Source organism: Lagopus muta, chromosome 10 (assembly GCF_023343835.1).
Source record: "Lagopus muta isolate bLagMut1 chromosome 10, bLagMut1 primary, whole genome shotgun sequence".
In the NCBI taxonomy this organism is placed as follows: domain Eukaryota; kingdom Metazoa; phylum Chordata; class Aves; order Galliformes; family Phasianidae; genus Lagopus; species Lagopus muta.
In genome coordinates, this window is record NC_064442.1 from 378102 (window position 1) to 395139 (window position 17038).

The window sequence follows — 17038 nt, forward strand, 5'->3', positions numbered from 1 at the left end:
CACACACGGAGCTCGCATCAGCCCAGCAGCCTCAGCCAATCAGAGCGCGCAGACAGGATCCTTCCAGCAGCCCACCGGGCTCAGCCAATACGAACGCGCAGACACGACGCTTGCGGCAGCCTCAGCCAATAGCAACACACAGGCACGGTGCTTTTGGCAACGTAGCGGCCGCAGCCAATCGCAGCGCGCGGACACGGCGCTTATCGCAGTCCAAGCCCCGCTCAGATGCGCGGCCCCGAGCAGCCAATCAGAGCTGGCGGGCAGGAAGGATCCCCGCGGCCGTCCGGCGGCCCCGACCGACGCCGGCCCTGATCGTGCCGCAGCCTCCAGCCGCAGCCAATCGGAGCGCGCGGGCGCGATCCCTGCCGCAGCCTCGCATAACGGGGATTGGCGGCCGTAACACCTGCAGCCAATCAGCTCGCCGGGCCGGGAGTCCTCGCGCAGCCATTGACGTCCCCCGGCCGCGCGCGTGTTTGTGCGCGCGCGTCCCGCCGCGCAGCCCCGCCCCTCCCGGTACCGGCGCGCCGTGGCTGTGGCGCCCCCTGGCGGCGCGGAGGGGAGCAGAGGCCGTGAGGTCCCGGAGCTCCGCCGCGTTTCCGGGGAGGGCGGGGGGCTTCCTGGGGGCGGGGGCGAGGGGGGGTGATGAGGCCGCAGCGCCCCGGTTCCGGTTCCGGCCGTGTCGTGCAGCCGCCGGGATGATCAACGCCATCCTGGTGTTCAACAACCACGGCAAGCCACGGCTCGTCCGTTTCTACCGGCACCTGGTGCGGGGCGGGGGGCTGCGCGCTGGGGGGCCGGGTGGGGCGGGCGGGGTCCGAGGCCGTGGCCGCTCGGTGCTCGCAGGCGGAGGAGGCGCAGCAGCAGATCCTCCGCGACGCTTTCCATATGGTGCTGCGGCGCGACGAGCACGTCTGCAACTTCCTGGAGTGCGGCAGGTACCGCAACGACCGGCCGGGGGGGGCTGCGAGCTGCCCGGCCCCTGAGCCCCGCATCCCCCCGCAGTCTGTTCGGCAGCCCTGACTGCAAGCTCATCTACCGGCACTACGCCACGCTGTACTTCGTGTTCTGCGTGGACTCCTCCGAGAGCGAGTTGGGCATCCTGGATCTCATCCAGGTCGGTGCTGCGGGGAGCCCCGAGCTCCGCAGAGCTGCCCGTGCTGCTGCCGGCCCCGTGCCACCCCTGAGACGGCACCAATGAGAGCGGGAAGGTCCGCCCCTGGGCAGGGGGCAGCGAGGGCTGGGGGTGGGGCTGAGGCTCTGTGTGTGGGTCTCACTGTGCTCCCGTTCTCTTCCTCAGGTGTTTGTGGAGACATTGGACAAGTGCTTTGAGAACGTCTGCGAGCTGGATCTCATCTTCCACATGGACAAGGTGGGTGCTGCCTTGGTGCGCTCCTCTGTGCTCCTGGGAGCAGCGCCTGGCTCTGAGCTTGGGGGTCACTGTGCCAAGAGTGGAACCCCACCGCTCTGGGCTGCTGCAGGACAGGGGTGCGCAGCTCTGCTCTTTGCCTCCTGCACAGCCCTGTGCTGATGGAGATGTATGTGGGGTGGCTGTGTGTGGGCGCTTTGCCCCTTGCTGCACCACAGCACGCCGTGGAGTGTAAGGGGAAAAAAAAAGGGAGGAACAATGGAGGTGTTTGGAATGCAGTGTTTGGTAAACTTCGATTTGAGCACAGCCTCTGCGCTTCCTCTTCAGGCGGACAGAATCCCAGGGAGGAAGTGTCCTCCTTTGATGTCCCGGATGGAGCTGCAGATAGCGGGGCTGTGCGCAGGGGTGGTGCGGGGCTGATAAGGCCTTCCTGCCTGCTGGGAGGCAAAACCTGACAGCAAAAAACAAGTGGGAAAATCAGTGGTGCTGTAAATGTTCCCTTCCTGTTTTGGATACCAAATTCTGAACTCTGTGACTGAGAAACAAACGTGGAAGTGTGCTCCAGCGGTCAGGGCTGCTCTGCACCTGGCTTGTAACTCTGACTCTGCCATTGGGTTGGTTGGCTCTCAGCTTGCAGGGATGTCGCTAGGCCAGTTATCTTGTCAGGAAAAGTGCTCTTATCAAAGGAAGTAAAAGGAGAGGGAGAGGAGGGGAGAGAGCGGTGAGAAAGGAGGAGCGCTCGGGGGTGGTGGTGAGAGCCCTGTCTGCGGCTGTTTGCACACAGTGCTCCTGTGGGATCGGGACCCGGCGCTGTGAGCGGCACGAACCGCCCTCCTCTGATCTCTGCTGATGAGATGAGGGTTCAGAGGAGACACTCAGGAGGGTTTCTGCTGGGGAGAGCCCCGGCTCAGCCCCCCGGGCTCCCATGCACTCGCTGTGCTCACAGCAGCGCCACAGCCGTGTTTGGCCGTGCGGCGCCTCAGCTCAGTGCGCGCTGCCGGCTGCCATCCCAGGGCTCGGCCCCGCGGTGCAGCCGTACCTCAGAGCACAGCGTCTTTTGCTCGGCAGCTGCAAGGTCCCAGAGGAGACATGGATTGCTCCTTGGAAAACAAAGGTTGCTTGGGATTGCTGCCCGGTTGGGTTGGGTCCAAGCTAGGCTGATACCAGATCTAAAAGGAGCGCCGTTTCCTGCACCCTGATATTCTGTGCTGTGCTGTCAGAGTGGGGCAGCGCGGGGCAGGCGCTGTGCTCAGAGCTGGGTTTTTCCCTGCTCAGAGAAAGGTTCTCAGCAGCATTTTATTTCTCACAGCACTGCTCTGGTGATGTTTGCCACACAGTATTTACAGGCACAATGAGCTGTCATGAGTCCATAAACCAATATCATAACAACCATCTTCCAGTAACAGCCTTTATAATGGAAGTAAACAGAAACCCATAAATCAGTTATCTGCACAGAGAGATTATTAGAAGGTGCTGGCTCAGCAGAGCGCCGTGTTGCTGCCGTGACCAAAGGTGTGTCACAGTGGCACAGTCACCTGCACTCTTGTCCTCGAGTTCCAAACCTCATCCAGGGCTTTTTTTGTGTGTGTTGGGGGGCAGCTTGCTGCTCAGGAACGGCTCCATTCCATCCTGGGGTGTGGGGAGGTGGGGGGCCGGCATGGGGTAGTGGCCAGGTTTGCCCCATGGCACATGCTGGGGCCACATGCTTCTCTTGCCTCGCAGGTGCACTACATCCTGCAGGAGGTGGTGATCGGTGGGATGGTGCTGGAGACCAGCATGAATGAGATCGTGGCACAGGCGGAAGCGCAGAGCAAGCTGGAGAAGGCAGAGGTGAGCAGCAGTTTGGAGAGGGTGCTGAGGTGTAGGCGCAGGGCAGGGTGGGCTCTGGGTGCCATGAAGAAGACAGCGTGCTGCAGGCTGTGGGGCCGGGGCTGAGCGAGCCGGTGCCCCCCCAGATGTTCCCAGCCTGCGTGTCCCCAGGAGAGGGCATAGGGTGGGTGCTCCCCATTGAAGGGTGCAGGGAGCAGCCAGCACGTGGTTATTGCTGTGCTGTCAAGGTTAATAGCGTGCAGTGAAACCTTTATGGTCCATCGGCGCTGTCATCATGAGGATGCAGCATGCAGTGACAGCAGGGATGGGATTTGGGTGTGGGGCTGGCACGGGGCTGGCACCCACTGCTCCCCCCAGGGGGGGCTCTCGGCTGCGCCATCCCGCGCCGTCTCAGCCATGAAGAACATCAACCTGCCAGAGATGCCACGCAACATCAGCATCGGGGACATCAACATCAAAGTGCCCAACCTATCGCAGTTCATGTGAGCGTCCCGGCGTGGGGGGCCGGAGCTGGGGCTGACTCTGCTTGAGATTCCTCAGTGCAGAAATGTGGCTGTGGTGCAGCCATGGTGGTGCTGCTCCTCCATCCTCCCAGTGTGGGGCTCGCTCTGCCTGCCTGTGTTCCCTGCCCACACTGCTCCTGTTGGGGCCCTGAGAGATCGGCGCTGGTGTCACGGGGCAGGGCAGTGGGGTGTGAGCTGCTGGGAGCTGCCAGTGTACCGTGCTGTGCCGGGAACACGTGGATGTGAGCAGCGAGCGTGTCCTGTTCCAAATAAACCACTGTGTGAACCCTTCTGTGGTGTGTGCTGCTGGGCTGGGGCTGTGGGTCTGGCCAGTGGGGGGGAAATGGGGCTGTGGGTGCTGCCTGTGGGGGCTGTGGCGGTGTGGCTCTGGCAAGGTGCCTGCCCAGACGCCGAGATAGGTCATTGCCTCCTGCTGGGCTGTGGAAGCCTGTGACCTCCTGTCCTCGTCCCTGCCCAGTGCCTGGAGCCAGCAGGCAGTGAACACAGGCTGGGCAGCCCTATCTCGGGGCAGAGGTGCCCCACAGCCCCTCCTGGCCACCATCCTGCATTGGGTGCGGGGGCCCCTTCCTGTGCCGTTTCCCTCCCCGCCAGCTGCGCTCCCGCGGGCTCTGCCTCCACTTCCCCTGGCAGGGAAACAGTGACTCTGCTTGGAAGGAATTTTTCTGCTCTCCCCTCCCCACCACTTAACCCTTCCCCAGCTGGCCACCGGCCCCCAGCAGCACGCGAGGGGTCACTGGACTGAGCCGCTTTTCATCGCCTCCAGCCCTCCTCCTCCTCCTCCTCCTCCTCCTCCTGCTGCCGCATGGCTGCCACGCGGTGGTGGGAGCTGTGAGCGGTGCAGAGATGAGTCCGGGGGTGGGGGGGATGGGTTCTGTGGTTGTGGGGGTCTGAGGGGTCGGGGCGGTGGGGGGCTCAGCGCGGTGCTCCTGCCCATGCCCGGTATGCAGGGGGGACTCATGGAGCGGGGCTGGGGGAATCCTGGCTGCAGCGAGCAGTGACTTTTCTCCAGCCCAGTGCCGTGGTGGTCACTGGCGCAGGACGTGCCTGGCTGCACATGACAAGGAGACGTTCTGGCACCTCCGGTACGGGCTGCATCCCCACCGCCCTTTCCTGTATCCTGCTGGAGCTGGGAAGCACAGGGCTGGGTAAGTCCCGCTGCTGCTCCCTGCTGTAGCCCCGGCCTTGCCGCCCGCAGGACGGGGCAGGGAGAAAGGGACGGGCTGAGCCCTCGGCCCCGTCCCCACACCCAGGAGAGCTGCAGCCCCGAGCCCAGCAGCGTAGGGACCGCCCAGCACTGTGCTCCCCAGCTGCCTGCACAGGGGAAGCAAGAACTGGCGTTGGGGCCCCGTCCCAGCCCTGCGTGGCTGCCAGGTACTGCCCCCCCACCAGCCGGGGGTGTCTGGCACCCATGGGCGCAGGGTTCTCCTGAGCTCCGTTCGCTTGTGGGAACTCCTCTGTCCTCCAGACCCTTCGCCACTGGTGAGGAGGGGGGATGTGGGCAGATAGAGCCTGGCATGCGCCCAGCCCCTCTGCGGGCACCTGCACTGCCCAAACTGCAGTGTTTGCCCTCACCCTGCCAAGGACTGGGTGAGCCTGCTCACTCCCAGGGGAGAAACGCTCCAGCCCTGCTTCCCGGGAACTGCACAGGGCTGCCAACTGCAAATCTATCCACATCCACCCAGCCCCGCAGGCTGCTTGCAGCTGGGACAGGCGGTGCCAGGTGGGACGCAGGGAGCCACATGGGGCACAGCATGGAGGGACATGGGAGCCGGGTGGGACATGGGGTGCTGGGCAGGGGCTGAACAGTGTGGCACCCCCGAGCAGGGATGATTTGCAGGGTGCCCGGGTGCTGGGCGAGCACAGCCTGGTGGTGTTGCTCTCGAGTGCTGCCCTGCTCCCTTCCCTGCCGCTTCTGGGGTTGAGTGTGTTGGTAAAGGCTGGTGCCCCCGAGCAGTGCCTCCCGGACAGGGCAGTGGTGCATCTGGGATGTCCCCTGTGCCCGGACGTGAGGTGCCTGCCCTGTGCCGGGCTCCGGCCCTGTGCTGGGCACACGATGTCCGTTCCGGGACCCCCTCTGCCCGCCCCAAAGCCAGCAGCCCAGGGGTTAAGGTGACGAGCAGCGGTTCAGGTTACTTCCCCTGGAGTTCGGGGAGGAAACTTTCCTCCCGCTGCCGCCCGAGCTAACGGGGCAGCGGCAGCGGGGCGGTGAGCAGCGGTCGGCGCACCGACGGGAGTCCCGGCGGCCCCGTTTCGCCGCGGCTGAACGCGGGGCGGTGAGTTGGGCACGGATGGGGCTGGGGTCTGCCGGGGCTCCGCGGGCCGGGAGGGGGGACGGGAGCTGCGACTGCACGGGGGAATGGAGCACGGTGTGAGCGAGGGCTCCGGGAGGGACACGCGGAGACGGAGCGAGGGCAGCTCCGGAGGGCTGTGGGGTGTGCGTGGGGGGCTGTGGGGTGAGCCCCTGTCTGCGCGCCCCGGGGCCGGAGGTGTCGCGTCCGTGCCCGCCCGTGGGGCGATGTTCACGGGTGTGCAAGCGGGGACGCGGGCGGGGGGGGCGGGCGGGGCTGGGGAGAGCTGGCAGAGGTGGGAGGAGTGCGGGGTCGAATGCCCGCAGTGCGGTGCCGAGATGTCTGTGCGGGGGGCATGGCTGCACCGCCGGGCTCCGGGCAGCCTCCCCCCCCCTCAGCCGTGATTCGGGGTACGGTGTTCCCCGACGCAGTGCCTTTGCAGGGCAGTGTGTACGGTGGAGCCGTGCGGGGCAGGGGATGTGCAGGGAAGTGGTGCTGCTCCTCAGGCTCAGAGATATGCATCTGGGAGCTGCTGGGCACAGGTCACAGTGTTGGGCACACCGGGGAGCTGCAGTGCCTTGAGGACACCGCTCAGCCCCTGCCCTGCTTTGCCCTCTGTTCCTGTACCTCTGCCAGCTGTACCAGCCCGGGTCACACCACTGGAGGTATCAGTCCTTGGGAAAACGAGTTTCTATTCCCATTGTGAGGTGCACACAATGTTTTCTCTTCCCCACCTTGCCCTGCATGGGGACTTTGCTCCTTTGTCTTTGGCTGTGCCCATGGGGGCCCTGGGCAGAGCTCAGGGGGATCAGCCCAGCGAGGTTGGGGCTGCTCTCCCATGCAGGCAGGTGCACGAGGAAGGTGTGTCCTGGTCATGAACCACTTGCAGCGCGCCTGGCCTGGTGCCTTTGCTCAGCTCCCAGCTGGGAGGCGCAGGCCAAACTGAGCCCCCAGGCCCACCAGCATTCTCCCAGCTGTGTGCTGTGCGGGTTGGGATCCCCAGCTCAGGGGCACATGGGGAGCTGCTGGGCGCGGTATGGCCAGCCTGTGCGGGGTATGTGAGTGCTGGAGTTCGAACTCCCAGCACACACCTGTTAATGCAGCCCTGGGCTTTGAGAGGCAGGGGAGTTCCTCCCTGGCTCTGAGGACCCCCAGCTGCGATGCCGTGCTCTTCCTGCCTGCACAGGGGGCCCTGGCTGTGCCCTCGCTGAGGGCCAGCACCCGCCCTGCTGCACCGCCTTCCCTATGGTGAGGTGGGGATGCGGCTGCTGGCTGTGACCCCTCTCTGTCCCTCCTTTTGCAGGGCCACACTGCTGCCCTGGAGGGATGCCAGGAGCCCTGGCCCGGAGCCATGCCCGCTCCTGTGCCCATCCCTGGAGGTGCAGCCCTGAGCTCCCGCAGTGCCTCAGTGCTTGGGATTAGCGCAGCTGCGGTGCGGGGAGGCGGGTGGGTGGAAGGCTCATCCTGAGCCTCATGGTCTTTTAATTGTTCACCCATTAACTTGGACTAATAAACCCTGTGGAAGCAAGAGGCTAAAAGCCGTGCCAGCCCAGCACAGCTCCTCTGCACGCCGCTCTGCAGCCTCGCCATGGCAGCCGGCTTCTTCATCAGCAAGAGCGTGGGCATCGTGGGCATCGTGCTGGCGCTGGGTGCCGTGGCCACCATCATTGCGCTGTCTGTGGTGTATGAACAGGAGAAGAACAAATCATCAGGAGGCAGCGGCAGCACCGGCACCACCACCACCACCACTGCCAGCACCACCACTGCCCCCGACAACCCCTGGAACCGCTGGCGGCTGCCGACGGCGCTGAAGCCGGAGAGCTACGAAGTGACGCTGCAGCCCTTCCTGACGCCCGATGCCAACAACATGTACATCTTTAGAGGCAACAGCAGCGTGGTCTTCACCTGCGAGGAAGCCACCGACCTGATCCTGATCCACAGCAACAAGCTGAACTACACGCTGCAGAATGGCTTCCACGCCTCGCTGCACGCGGTGAACGGCTCCACACCGCCCGCCATCAGCAACACGTGGCTGGAGACCAACACACAGTACCTGGTGGTGCAGCTGGCCGGGCCGCTGCAGCAGGGCCAGAGCTACCGCCTCTTCAGCAACTTCACCGGGGAGCTGGCCGACGATCTGGCTGGATTCTACCGCAGCGAGTACACCGAGGGCAGCGTCACCAAGTAGGCGCAAGGCTGGCGGGGAGGGGGCATGGCGCTGCAGGGGGAGGTGGCCGCGGTGCCAGGAGCCTCTCCATGAGTGCAGGTTGCCTGTGTGCACGTGCCCTTGTGAGCGGGCAGGGGACTCTGGCTCCTCACGGGCTGTCAGCCCCTTGGCAGAGGGGACGAGAGCCCAGGTGCCGTGGTGCTGATGGGTTCGCTTGCAGGGTGGTGGCCACCACACAGATGCAGGCCCCTGATGCGAGAAAAGCCTTCCCCTGCTTTGATGAGCCGGCCATGAAGGCCGTCTTCACGGTGACGATGATCCACCCCTCCGATCACAAGGCCATCTCCAACATGCCTGCCAACAGTGAGTGGGGCGGGGGAGCTCTGTGCCGGGTGGGCGGGCGGGCGGCTGAGCTGCTCCGTGCTCCCTGCAGACACCTACCAGCTGGAGATGGATGGGCAGAGCTGGAACGTCACCCAGTTCAACCCCACGCCCAAGATGTCCACCTACCTTCTGGCCTTCATCGTCAGCCAGTTTGACTACGTAGAAAACAACACTGGGGAGGTGCAGGTGAGCCAAGCACCGTCCTGCGCACCCAAGGTGCAGCCAGGGCAGCAGCTGAGCCTGGCACCATCTCTCCTCTCAGATCCGCATCTGGGGCCGCCCCACAGCCATCACTGAAGGGCAGGGCGAATACGCACTCGAAAAGACCGGACCCATCCTCAGCTTCTTTGAGAGGCACTACAACACGGCATACCCGCTGCCCAAGTCCGGTGGGTGCGGGGGCCGTGGGGCCGTGCTGTGCTGCTGGCAGCTGCTCCAGCTGTGGCCATGTGCCAATGGCGCCTCTCCATCCTCCAGATCAGGTCGCCCTGCCCGACTTCAACGCGGGCGCGATGGAGAACTGGGGACTGATCACCTACCGGGAGAACTCGCTGCTCTATGACAATGCCTACTCCTCCATTGCCAACAAGGAGCGTGTGTTGACCGTCATCGCCCACGAGCTGGCCCATCAGGTACCTGCTGGGTCCCTGCTCGCCCCTGGAGCCACAGTGCCCTGCTGACAGGACGCTCTGCTCCTCTGCAGTGGTTTGGGAACCTGGTGACGCTGCGGTGGTGGAATGACCTGTGGTTGAACGAGGGCTTTGCCTCCTACGTGGAGTACCTGGGCGCAGACTCAGCAGAGCCCACCTGGAACATTGTGAGTGCTGGTCCCAGCGACGTGGGCCATAGGGCGTGCGTATGGGACTTGGGGCACGTGTGTGGGGCTCAGAGTAGAGTTATACTGTACAGAGCACGGGTATGTTGTGTAGAGCACAGGTACGGGATGTGGGGCATGTGTCTGGGGCCTGGAGCATGGGTGTGGGGCATGAGGCACGGGAGACAAGTATATGGCACAAGGCATGGGATGGGGATATGAGGCAAGGGCACGGGCACCCCCTGCTGCCCAGCGCCCAGGTGCTGCCCTGCTGCAAATGCTGCGCTGATGGCTGCACCGGCCCCCGCAGAAAGACCTGATGGTGCTGAATGAATTGCACTCGGTGATGGCGACCGATGCCCTGACCACCTCCCACCCGCTCACCTTCAGCGAGGATGAGATCAACACCCCAGCAGAGATCAGCGAGGTCTTTGACAGCATCGCCTACAGCAAGGTGGGTGCTCAGCATCGGGCAGCGCGAGGTCCCCGGCGGTCGCTGTGTGCTCAGAGCCTCACTGCTGTCTCCACAGGGAGCATCGGTGCTGCGGATGCTCTCTGACTTCCTCACTGAAGACGTGTTCAAGGAGGGGCTGCAGGTGAGCTGAGGGTTGCTGGGCTGCATTGTGGTGCATGTGTCTGCGGCAGGCGGTCTTTTTCCCCTCCCTGGGGCTCCACGGGGCTCCTCTGCCCCTCCCCACCCAGCTTTCCTGGTGCTCTCCTGCAGTCCTACCTCCACACCTTTGCCTATGGAAACACCGTGTACACAGACCTGTGGGACCACCTGCAGAAGGTATGAGCGGAGTGGGCAGCTCTCCGTGCTGCTCCCACCCTCCCCACCCCCTCCGGGTCCAGTGGCTGCATTCTCCCCTGGGTGAGGGGTTCGGTTCCTGCATGGGGCTGGGCCCCACAGCACCGGGGAACACTGCCAACACCTCTCACAGGCTGTCGAAAACAACGGCGTGCCTCTGCCCAACACCATCAGTAACATCATGGACCGCTGGACGCTGCAGATGGGTTTCCCTTTGGTGACTGTCAACACACTCAATGGCAGCATCAGGCAGAGCCACTTCCTTCTCGACTCCAACTCCACAGTGGAGAGACCTTCTGTGTTCGAGTGAGTGGGGCTGGGACTGTGGTGCTGTGGAGTGCGGAGGGGATGGGGGGGGTGGGTGGTGAGAAATGGCTGTTGGCCTTGTGTCCCCTGCACAGCTACACCTGGATTGTCCCCATCACCTGGATGACGCCTAGCAGAACTGGGGACAGGTATTGGCTGGTGAACGTCTCAGGTATGGTGCTGGGGTCTGGGCTGGGGGCTCGCTGCCCCCCCATGTGCTGGTGGGTTCGGGGCAGGAGCAGAACCCCTCTGCCCGCACAGACACCAACACCGACTTCAGTGTGGGCAGCTCCACCTGGCTCCTGCTGAACCTCAACGTCAGCGGCTACTTCCGCGTCAACTACAACCAGGAGAACTGGGATCAGCTCCTGCAGCAGCTCTCCAACAACCACCAGGTACGTGGGACTCCCATCCCACACGCCCCACGCTGGTGCTGCCCTGTGGCACCGCCTCTGCTCTCCCCCAGGTCATCCCCGTCATCAACCGGGCGCAGATCATCGATGATGCCTTCAACCTGGCCAGGTGAGCGGGGCGGCCGGGCGGCCCGGTGGGATGCACGGCACGGGTGGCACAGGGATCTCCACGCTGCCATCTCCCCACTGCAGGGCACTGCAAGTCGATGTGACGTTGGCACTGAATACCACGCGCTTCCTGAGTGAGGAGACAGAGTACATGCCTTGGCAGGCAGCGCTCAGCAACCTGCAGTACTTCCAGCTGATGTTCGACCGCAGCGAAGTGTTCGGGCCCATGAGGGTGAGTGCAGCCCCAGGGGGTGCTGAGGGCCGGGGCTGCTGTGGGGGCTGCATGCTGAGCCCTGCCCACCCGCCCTGCAGAAATACATCCAGAAGCAAGTGACTCCGCTCTTTGAGTACTACAAGAGCGTCACCAGCAACTGGACAATCATCCCTGGCAACCTGATGGAACAGTGAGTGCCGCAGAGCTCTGGGCTGCCTGCTGCCCTGTGTGCGGTGCAGCGCTCACTGCACTGTGCTCCAGGGGGGATGCACAGCCCCCCATGTGGCCAGTGGGTGCCAGAGGCTGTGCACCCGTCCCAGCCCTGCGGGCTGCTCTCTCCCCCAGGTACAACGAGATCAATGCCATCAGCACAGCCTGCTCCTACGGCATCACTGAGTGCCAGGAGCTGGCCACTGAGCTCTTCAACCAGTGGAAGAACAACGTCAGCAACAACCCGTGAGTGCTGCAGCGCCGTGGCTGGGCACAGAGAGGCTGGGCACAGCGAGGGCTCCGTGCTGAGACATCTCTCCCCGACAGCATCACCCCAAACCTGCGCTCCGCCATCTACTGCAGCGCCGTGGCCACAGGCGGGGAGGAGGCGTGGGACTTCATATGGGAGCGCTTCCTCGAGGCTCCTGTGGTGTCCGAGGCCGACAAGCTGCGCACGGCCCTGACCTGCAGCACTGAACCCTGGATCCTCCAGCGGTGGGTGCAGGGCTGGGGGGGGCCCGGCTCTGCCCCCGCAGCCTCTCACCTGGCAGCTCCCCCCACCCAGGTACCTGCAGTACACCCTTGACTCCACCAAGATCCGCAGGCAGGACGCCACCTCCACCATCAACAGCATCGCCAGCAACGTGGTGGGGCAGCCGCTGGCCTGGGACTTCATCCGAGGCAACTGGAAGACACTTTTCAGCCAGTGAGCACTGCGTGGGGCGGGGAGCAGCAGCAGCAGCAGTTGCCTGTGTGCCGGGGGGGACGCTGGGCAGCTCCAACACGGCTCAGCCATCTGTCCCGTCCCCCAGGTACGGCGGCGGCTCCTTCTCTTTCTCCCGGCTGATTACAGCCGTCACCCAACGCTTCAACACGGAGTTTGAGCTGCAGCAGGTGAGCGGCTGCCAGCTGGCACCTCTGGACCCTGGTCCCTCTGTCCCACCGAGCCCTGCGTGTGCCCTGCTCCGCTTGCCGTCGCGGTGTGCTCGCTGCGGGGTCCCCCCGCCTCCCCAGCCCTTCTGTCCCCCCCTCGCAGCTGGAGCAGTTCAAGGCAGACAACCAGGACGTCGGCTTCGGCTCGGGGACGCGCGCCCTGGAGCAGGCGCTGGAGCGGACCAGGACCAACATCAACTGGGTGAATGAGAACAAGGAGGTCGTGCTCGCCTGGTTCAGCGCCGAGACCGCCTCCAGCTAAGTCTGCTCTGCGCACCGCCGCGCCGCGGGGTCCGCCGTCGCTCCCCGAAGCCGCTCCGGCCGCTCGCCCGCTCCGTCCCCGTCCTGCGCCCACCCCGGAGCGCTGCCGCCCGCCGCCCCGGCCCGCCCGGCCGAGCCCTTCGCTGCTCGTGACGGGAAGCGCCCGGCGCCTGGATGATGGGCGGGGGGGCACGGGGCCGGGCACAGCGAGGGCTCGTGCCAGACGTGGGGTCTCGTAAATAAAGAGGTGCACGGGAGCGCGGTGTGGCAGCGGCTGCGAAGCTGAGCGGGGCCGGGGCAGGAAATGGCTGGAGCAGAGGCTGTTAGGAGCCCGGTGCTAAGTGGCTCCGGGGGCTGCGCCGACGCCAGCGCTCGGCCTCTCCGTCTGACGGCTGCGTGTGAGCTCGGCCGCGGCGCTGCGGGGGGGGGTGGCGCAGCTCCTCGAGCCCCAACCCCAAACCCTCGTGGGTGCAGAAAGGAGGGGGGGGTCGGCGGGTGGATGGGCGCCGTGCCCCGGCGATCGGTGGGACTGGGGCAGGTGGAGGGCTGAGGGAGACCAGAAATGGGATCCCTCTGTCACTCCAGCCCTGGGAACGTCTCTGAGCTGTGGGACAGTACACCAAGCCCCGAGACTGGGGGCAGCACATCGAGGTGTGTAATGTGGAGGTGAAGGCTGAACATTGCCCTCCCACAACCCAACCCCGGGGCCCCATTCCCTGTCGGAGCGCAGTGATCAGGAGCCCCGCAATAACCAAAGGCAAAGTGCAGCAGCGCACAGCAGCTTTAATGAGGAGCCCCTCCCAGTGTCCCGCAGTGCCTCTTGGCACTGTCCCCATGCTGCGTCATCAGCTGTGGGCACCGCATCAGCTCCACCACCCCCAGCACCGTGCGGGGCTGCAGCCGGGCAGGACAGGGGTCCCGTGGACGTCGGAGGAGATGAACACATCCTGGTCCAGGGGGCTGCCGATCTGCAGAAAGGCTGTGTGTCAGGCGGCTGCGTGGGGCAGTGCTGTGGCCATGTGCATGCATCCTGGGCTGGCTCTACATCTCGGTGTGCTTTGTGCTGTGCCCCCACCCCATGCAGTCACCCTGGTCACGGCACACACGTGCACTGCAAGAGCATCCTCCATCCCACCCCACCACATCCCAGGCTCCACCGTCAGCCCGCATGCACCCGTGTGTACCTGAGAGCCGCATGTGTGGAGTCCTGAAGGTCCCAAGGCCTTTGCTCTCATCCCAGGAGGCAGGGAGGGGGCTGCGGGCTCTGTGCAGCAGGAGGGACCTGTCCTGGTGCCTGTGGTTGCTGCGCATCTCCGCGGGGGCTCCATCAGGGTCGCTGCTCTGATGCTGCACAGCGGTGATGGTGAGGGCTGTGACATAAAGCCCGGCATCCCATGCAGCTCTGCGGGGGTCCCCGCGGTGGGGCTGTAGGACGGTGATGACCAGAGCCCCATCCCCACGTCAGGAACCACGTGCAGCTGCGGATGGGTCTCCAACACGGGGCCGTTGGAGAGCGACCCCCAGGTCCCCGTCCCCGCATCCAGAGCCCTGCGCAGCTCTGGGGGGGTCCCCCAACCCTCCGAGCCGGGGGGCGAATTCTCCTGCGGGGCTGGGGAGCGCGGCCGGGGCTGCGGGGGCTGGCAGCAGCCCAGGCCCCCGGGGCAGAGCGGGCAGCGGCGGGGGGGCCGCCCCGCGGCGCAGTAGCAGCACCTCCTCGCTGAGGCCCAGCAGCGCCGAGAGGTGGGCGATGTAGCGCGTGGCGAGGCGCAGGGTCTCGATCTTGGTGAGGCTCTGCCCGGCGGGCGCCAGTGCGGGCGGCAGGTAGTGCCGCAGCCGGTGCATGGCCTGCGCCAGCCGCCGCATCCGCAGCTTCTCCCTCTCGCTGGCGCTCTGCCGTGAGCCCCCGGCCGCCCCTGATCCCCTCCTGCCCGCCGGACCCCCGCACCGCCGCAGCCCGGACCCGCTGCTGGGTCTGCAGAGCTCCCCGGTTGGTGTCGGGGTGGCGGCTGTTGGGGTCTGGAGGCTGCGGGGCGGCAGTGGGGACCCGGCCATGGCGGGCTCCGCTCTGGGGCTGCGCACGTCTGGGGGTCCTTGGGCAGCCCTGGCTTTATGTGGGCCCAAGGTGTGAGGTGGCAATTCTGTGGCCACCTGGAGGTGTCAAAACCTACATAGTGTGGGCTGGGACTGGACCGGGAGCCTGGGAAAGCCGGACCCATTTGCGGAGGTGTCAGTTCTGACTCCTCCAACCCTTAATTGTCACTGCCCAGTGCTGGGAAGTGTGCAAGGACCAATTCACACGGTCGTGAGAGATGCTAACGTGCCGACCAGCCCCGCCAGCACCCGCACTGCGGCACGGCACTATGGGGCAGCGAGGCCTTGACCTTCCATTGCCAGCATCTCTGGCATCCCCGCACCACTCTGCCCCTTGCGTGGCTGAGAGATGGGGGTCCTGAGTGTCTCTGCATCCAGCCATGCTGCTTCAGTCTCCCTGACTCTGTGGGATGCTGCTGTGTGTCCCTGAGATGCTTACATGCAACTGGGCACACTGTCTGTGTGATTGTGGACACGCAGTGAGCCATGCTGCTTGCCCAGCTGTGGCAAACCCCAGGCCCTGACCCCAGCATGTGGGCAGCACTGTGGTGAGGTGCTCCAGGGCACAGGTCCTGCCTGCGGCCTTTGGGCTCAGCCAGTAGAACTGTAGGTGGGAGATCCTGGGGTTAAGAGCTGGTGCTGGGCAGGAGGGTGCCAACATGGGATGGGAGCTGCAGGAGTGCTCAGGTTTGGATCTGGGTTCCTGGCCTCCAAAATCTACCCCTGCACCCTCAGCGCAGTGCCCTGTGCTGCATTCCATCAGCACAGCATGGAGGGAGCAGGGGATCCCGGCTCCCCGATAGGGAGCTGCAGGCATTGCTCTGCAGGGGCTCTGACCCCAGCCCCGGCCGCACTCCAGCACTTGTCTAAACACTGAGGGAGGTGGGAAGTGCCTGCCCAGCAGGGCCGCAAAACTCATTACCTGGGAGCTCGTCAGCTAATGAGACACAGGAGGGGGTCTGGGAACAGGGGGGAGCAGTTGTGGGACTGCGCAGGGGGATGTGTGGGGAAGGGGCTGTGCCCAAGGCTGTGCCCGTGGCTATGGAGATCCCTCTGAGCGCCCCCAAACACCCCTCTGCGCTTCTGGGCTGGATCCTCTGCAGACCCCCAGGTCCCCAGTGCAGCTCCAACCCTGTGGGTGTGCAGCTGGTGTCAGGAGCCTGAGCACAGAGCTGTACAGCATTCCAGTGTGCTCAGACCTCGGATGGGATGGCGCAGGGGCACTTCTTCCACCGAGGGCAGAGGAACAGCTGGGAAATCACCAGCATTTATCCGCTGTGTCTGTGGCACCCGCAGGGTGAAAAATGCTGTTGTCCTCGTGGCACCCAGCTGGGGCGGTGCGGGTGGTGGCAGACAGCCTGAAGCAGGGTGGTGGGTGCCTGGGTGCCCTGTGGTGATGTGCCCTGCCAGCACGGCGTGCACCAGGGTGTGTGTGGCTCCAGCAGTGCTGGGCACAGTGGGTGGTGGGCAGGGAGCGCCTGCTGTGTCGGCGCTGCTGTGTGCTCAGGTGCAGTGACACCCACACAGTGTGACTGCTGAGGGATGGAGATCCAGTATTGGTGCTGCCCAGCGTGGCGAGGAGTGTGGATGTGCCGCGGCCCCACCGGGGGGGACTGATAGGCAGGGCTGATGTCACCACCTCCATGTCACAGCATGCGCGGGGAAAACCGAATGACTTTCATGTGACCATTGCTGATGAAGCGGTGGCTCACGCAGTCCCATCGCCAGCACTTCCCCGTGGAGCGGTGCACCCCGTGACCGCAGCTGGCTCCGTGCCTCGTGCCCGGCTCCGTGCCCTGCGCGCAGCTCCGTGCCCCGAGCAGAGAGGCTGAGCACCCCCGCTATCAGGGGCTGTGCACGCCCTGCCCTGGGGGCTGCGTGCGCTGCTTCACCCCGTGCCCCGTCCCAGCGCACGGCCAGGCTGCGCCGCTGATGTGCAGCTGCGGTGCGGTGGGGCTGCGCAGTGGCACAGGGATGCTCTCCCCCCCGGCCTTCCAGGCGCTCTCTCCCTGATCTGTTTTCCTTCCCGCGCGGTGCCGCGTTTCCCTGGAAACCTTTACACCCGCAGCGCGCGACTCCTGTGCGGGGCCTGGGAACGCGGCGGGGGGCCCCCTCCCAGCCCCCTCCCAGCCCCCGGAGCGGGGACAGGGCCACGAATGCCGGGAGGGGCCGGGGTCTGTGGGGCTGTGCCGCCTGCGGGTGCTACTGCAGGGACTGGAGATCGGGACTGGGGCAGCAGGGTCAGAGCTGCTGTGGGATATGGGGGCAGGCGGGGGTCGGGGGTGCAGCGCGGAGGCTGTCAGTCACAGCAGTGGACTTTG

At 65.3% G+C, this 17038-nt stretch overlaps 3 protein-coding genes across 7 annotated transcripts; 2 read left to right on the forward strand and 1 right to left on the reverse strand.

Moving 5' to 3' along the window:
* The first annotated feature begins 629 nt into the window (after positions 1-629).
* On the forward strand, positions 630-3991 carry AP3S2 (adaptor related protein complex 3 subunit sigma 2). 2 transcript variants are annotated; one of them, XM_048956606.1, is made up of 6 exons: positions 630-764; positions 844-935; positions 1003-1114; positions 1298-1369; positions 3089-3196; positions 3554-3991. In XM_048956606.1, exons 1-6 carry the CDS (start codon positions 696-698, stop codon positions 3680-3682), a joined length of 582 nt encoding a protein of 193 aa, XP_048812563.1. In that variant the 5' UTR covers positions 630-695; the 3' UTR covers positions 3683-3991. The 2 variants fall into 2 exon arrangements, with proteins under 2 accessions (XP_048812563.1, XP_048812564.1); XM_048956607.1 differs by lacking the exons at positions 844-935; positions 1003-1114.
* Positions 3992-5235: 1244 nt separating this feature from the next.
* LOC125698291 (alanyl aminopeptidase, membrane) lies at positions 5236-12750 on the forward strand. Of its 4 annotated transcripts, none has more exons than XM_048956454.1 (21): positions 5236-5993; positions 7312-8192; positions 8396-8538; positions 8609-8745; positions 8822-8948; positions 9037-9191; positions 9263-9376; positions 9684-9827; positions 9904-9969; positions 10098-10163; positions 10315-10487; positions 10583-10659; positions 10749-10882; positions 10954-11009; positions 11093-11240; positions 11321-11412; positions 11568-11678; positions 11760-11927; positions 11998-12138; positions 12245-12326; positions 12469-12750. In XM_048956454.1, the coding sequence occupies exons 2-21, from the start codon at positions 7597-7599 to the stop codon at positions 12625-12627; spliced, it is 2889 nt and encodes a 962-aa protein (XP_048812411.1). In that variant the 5' UTR covers positions 5236-5993; positions 7312-7596; the 3' UTR covers positions 12628-12750. The 4 variants fall into 4 exon arrangements, with proteins under 4 accessions (XP_048812411.1, XP_048812412.1, XP_048812414.1 ...); XM_048956455.1 differs by having other exon boundaries at positions 7534-8192; XM_048956457.1 differs by having other exon boundaries at positions 7538-8192.
* Positions 12751-12910: 160 nt separating this feature from the next.
* LOC125698292 (mesoderm posterior protein 2-like) lies at positions 12911-14684 on the reverse strand. Its single transcript, XM_048956459.1, is given in 3 exon segments — positions 12911-13594; positions 13811-14308; positions 14310-14684. Coding segments are annotated over 3 exon segments (972 nt in total). The 5' UTR covers positions 14679-14684; the 3' UTR covers positions 12911-13489.
* Between the last annotated feature and the right edge of the window lie 2354 nt (positions 14685-17038).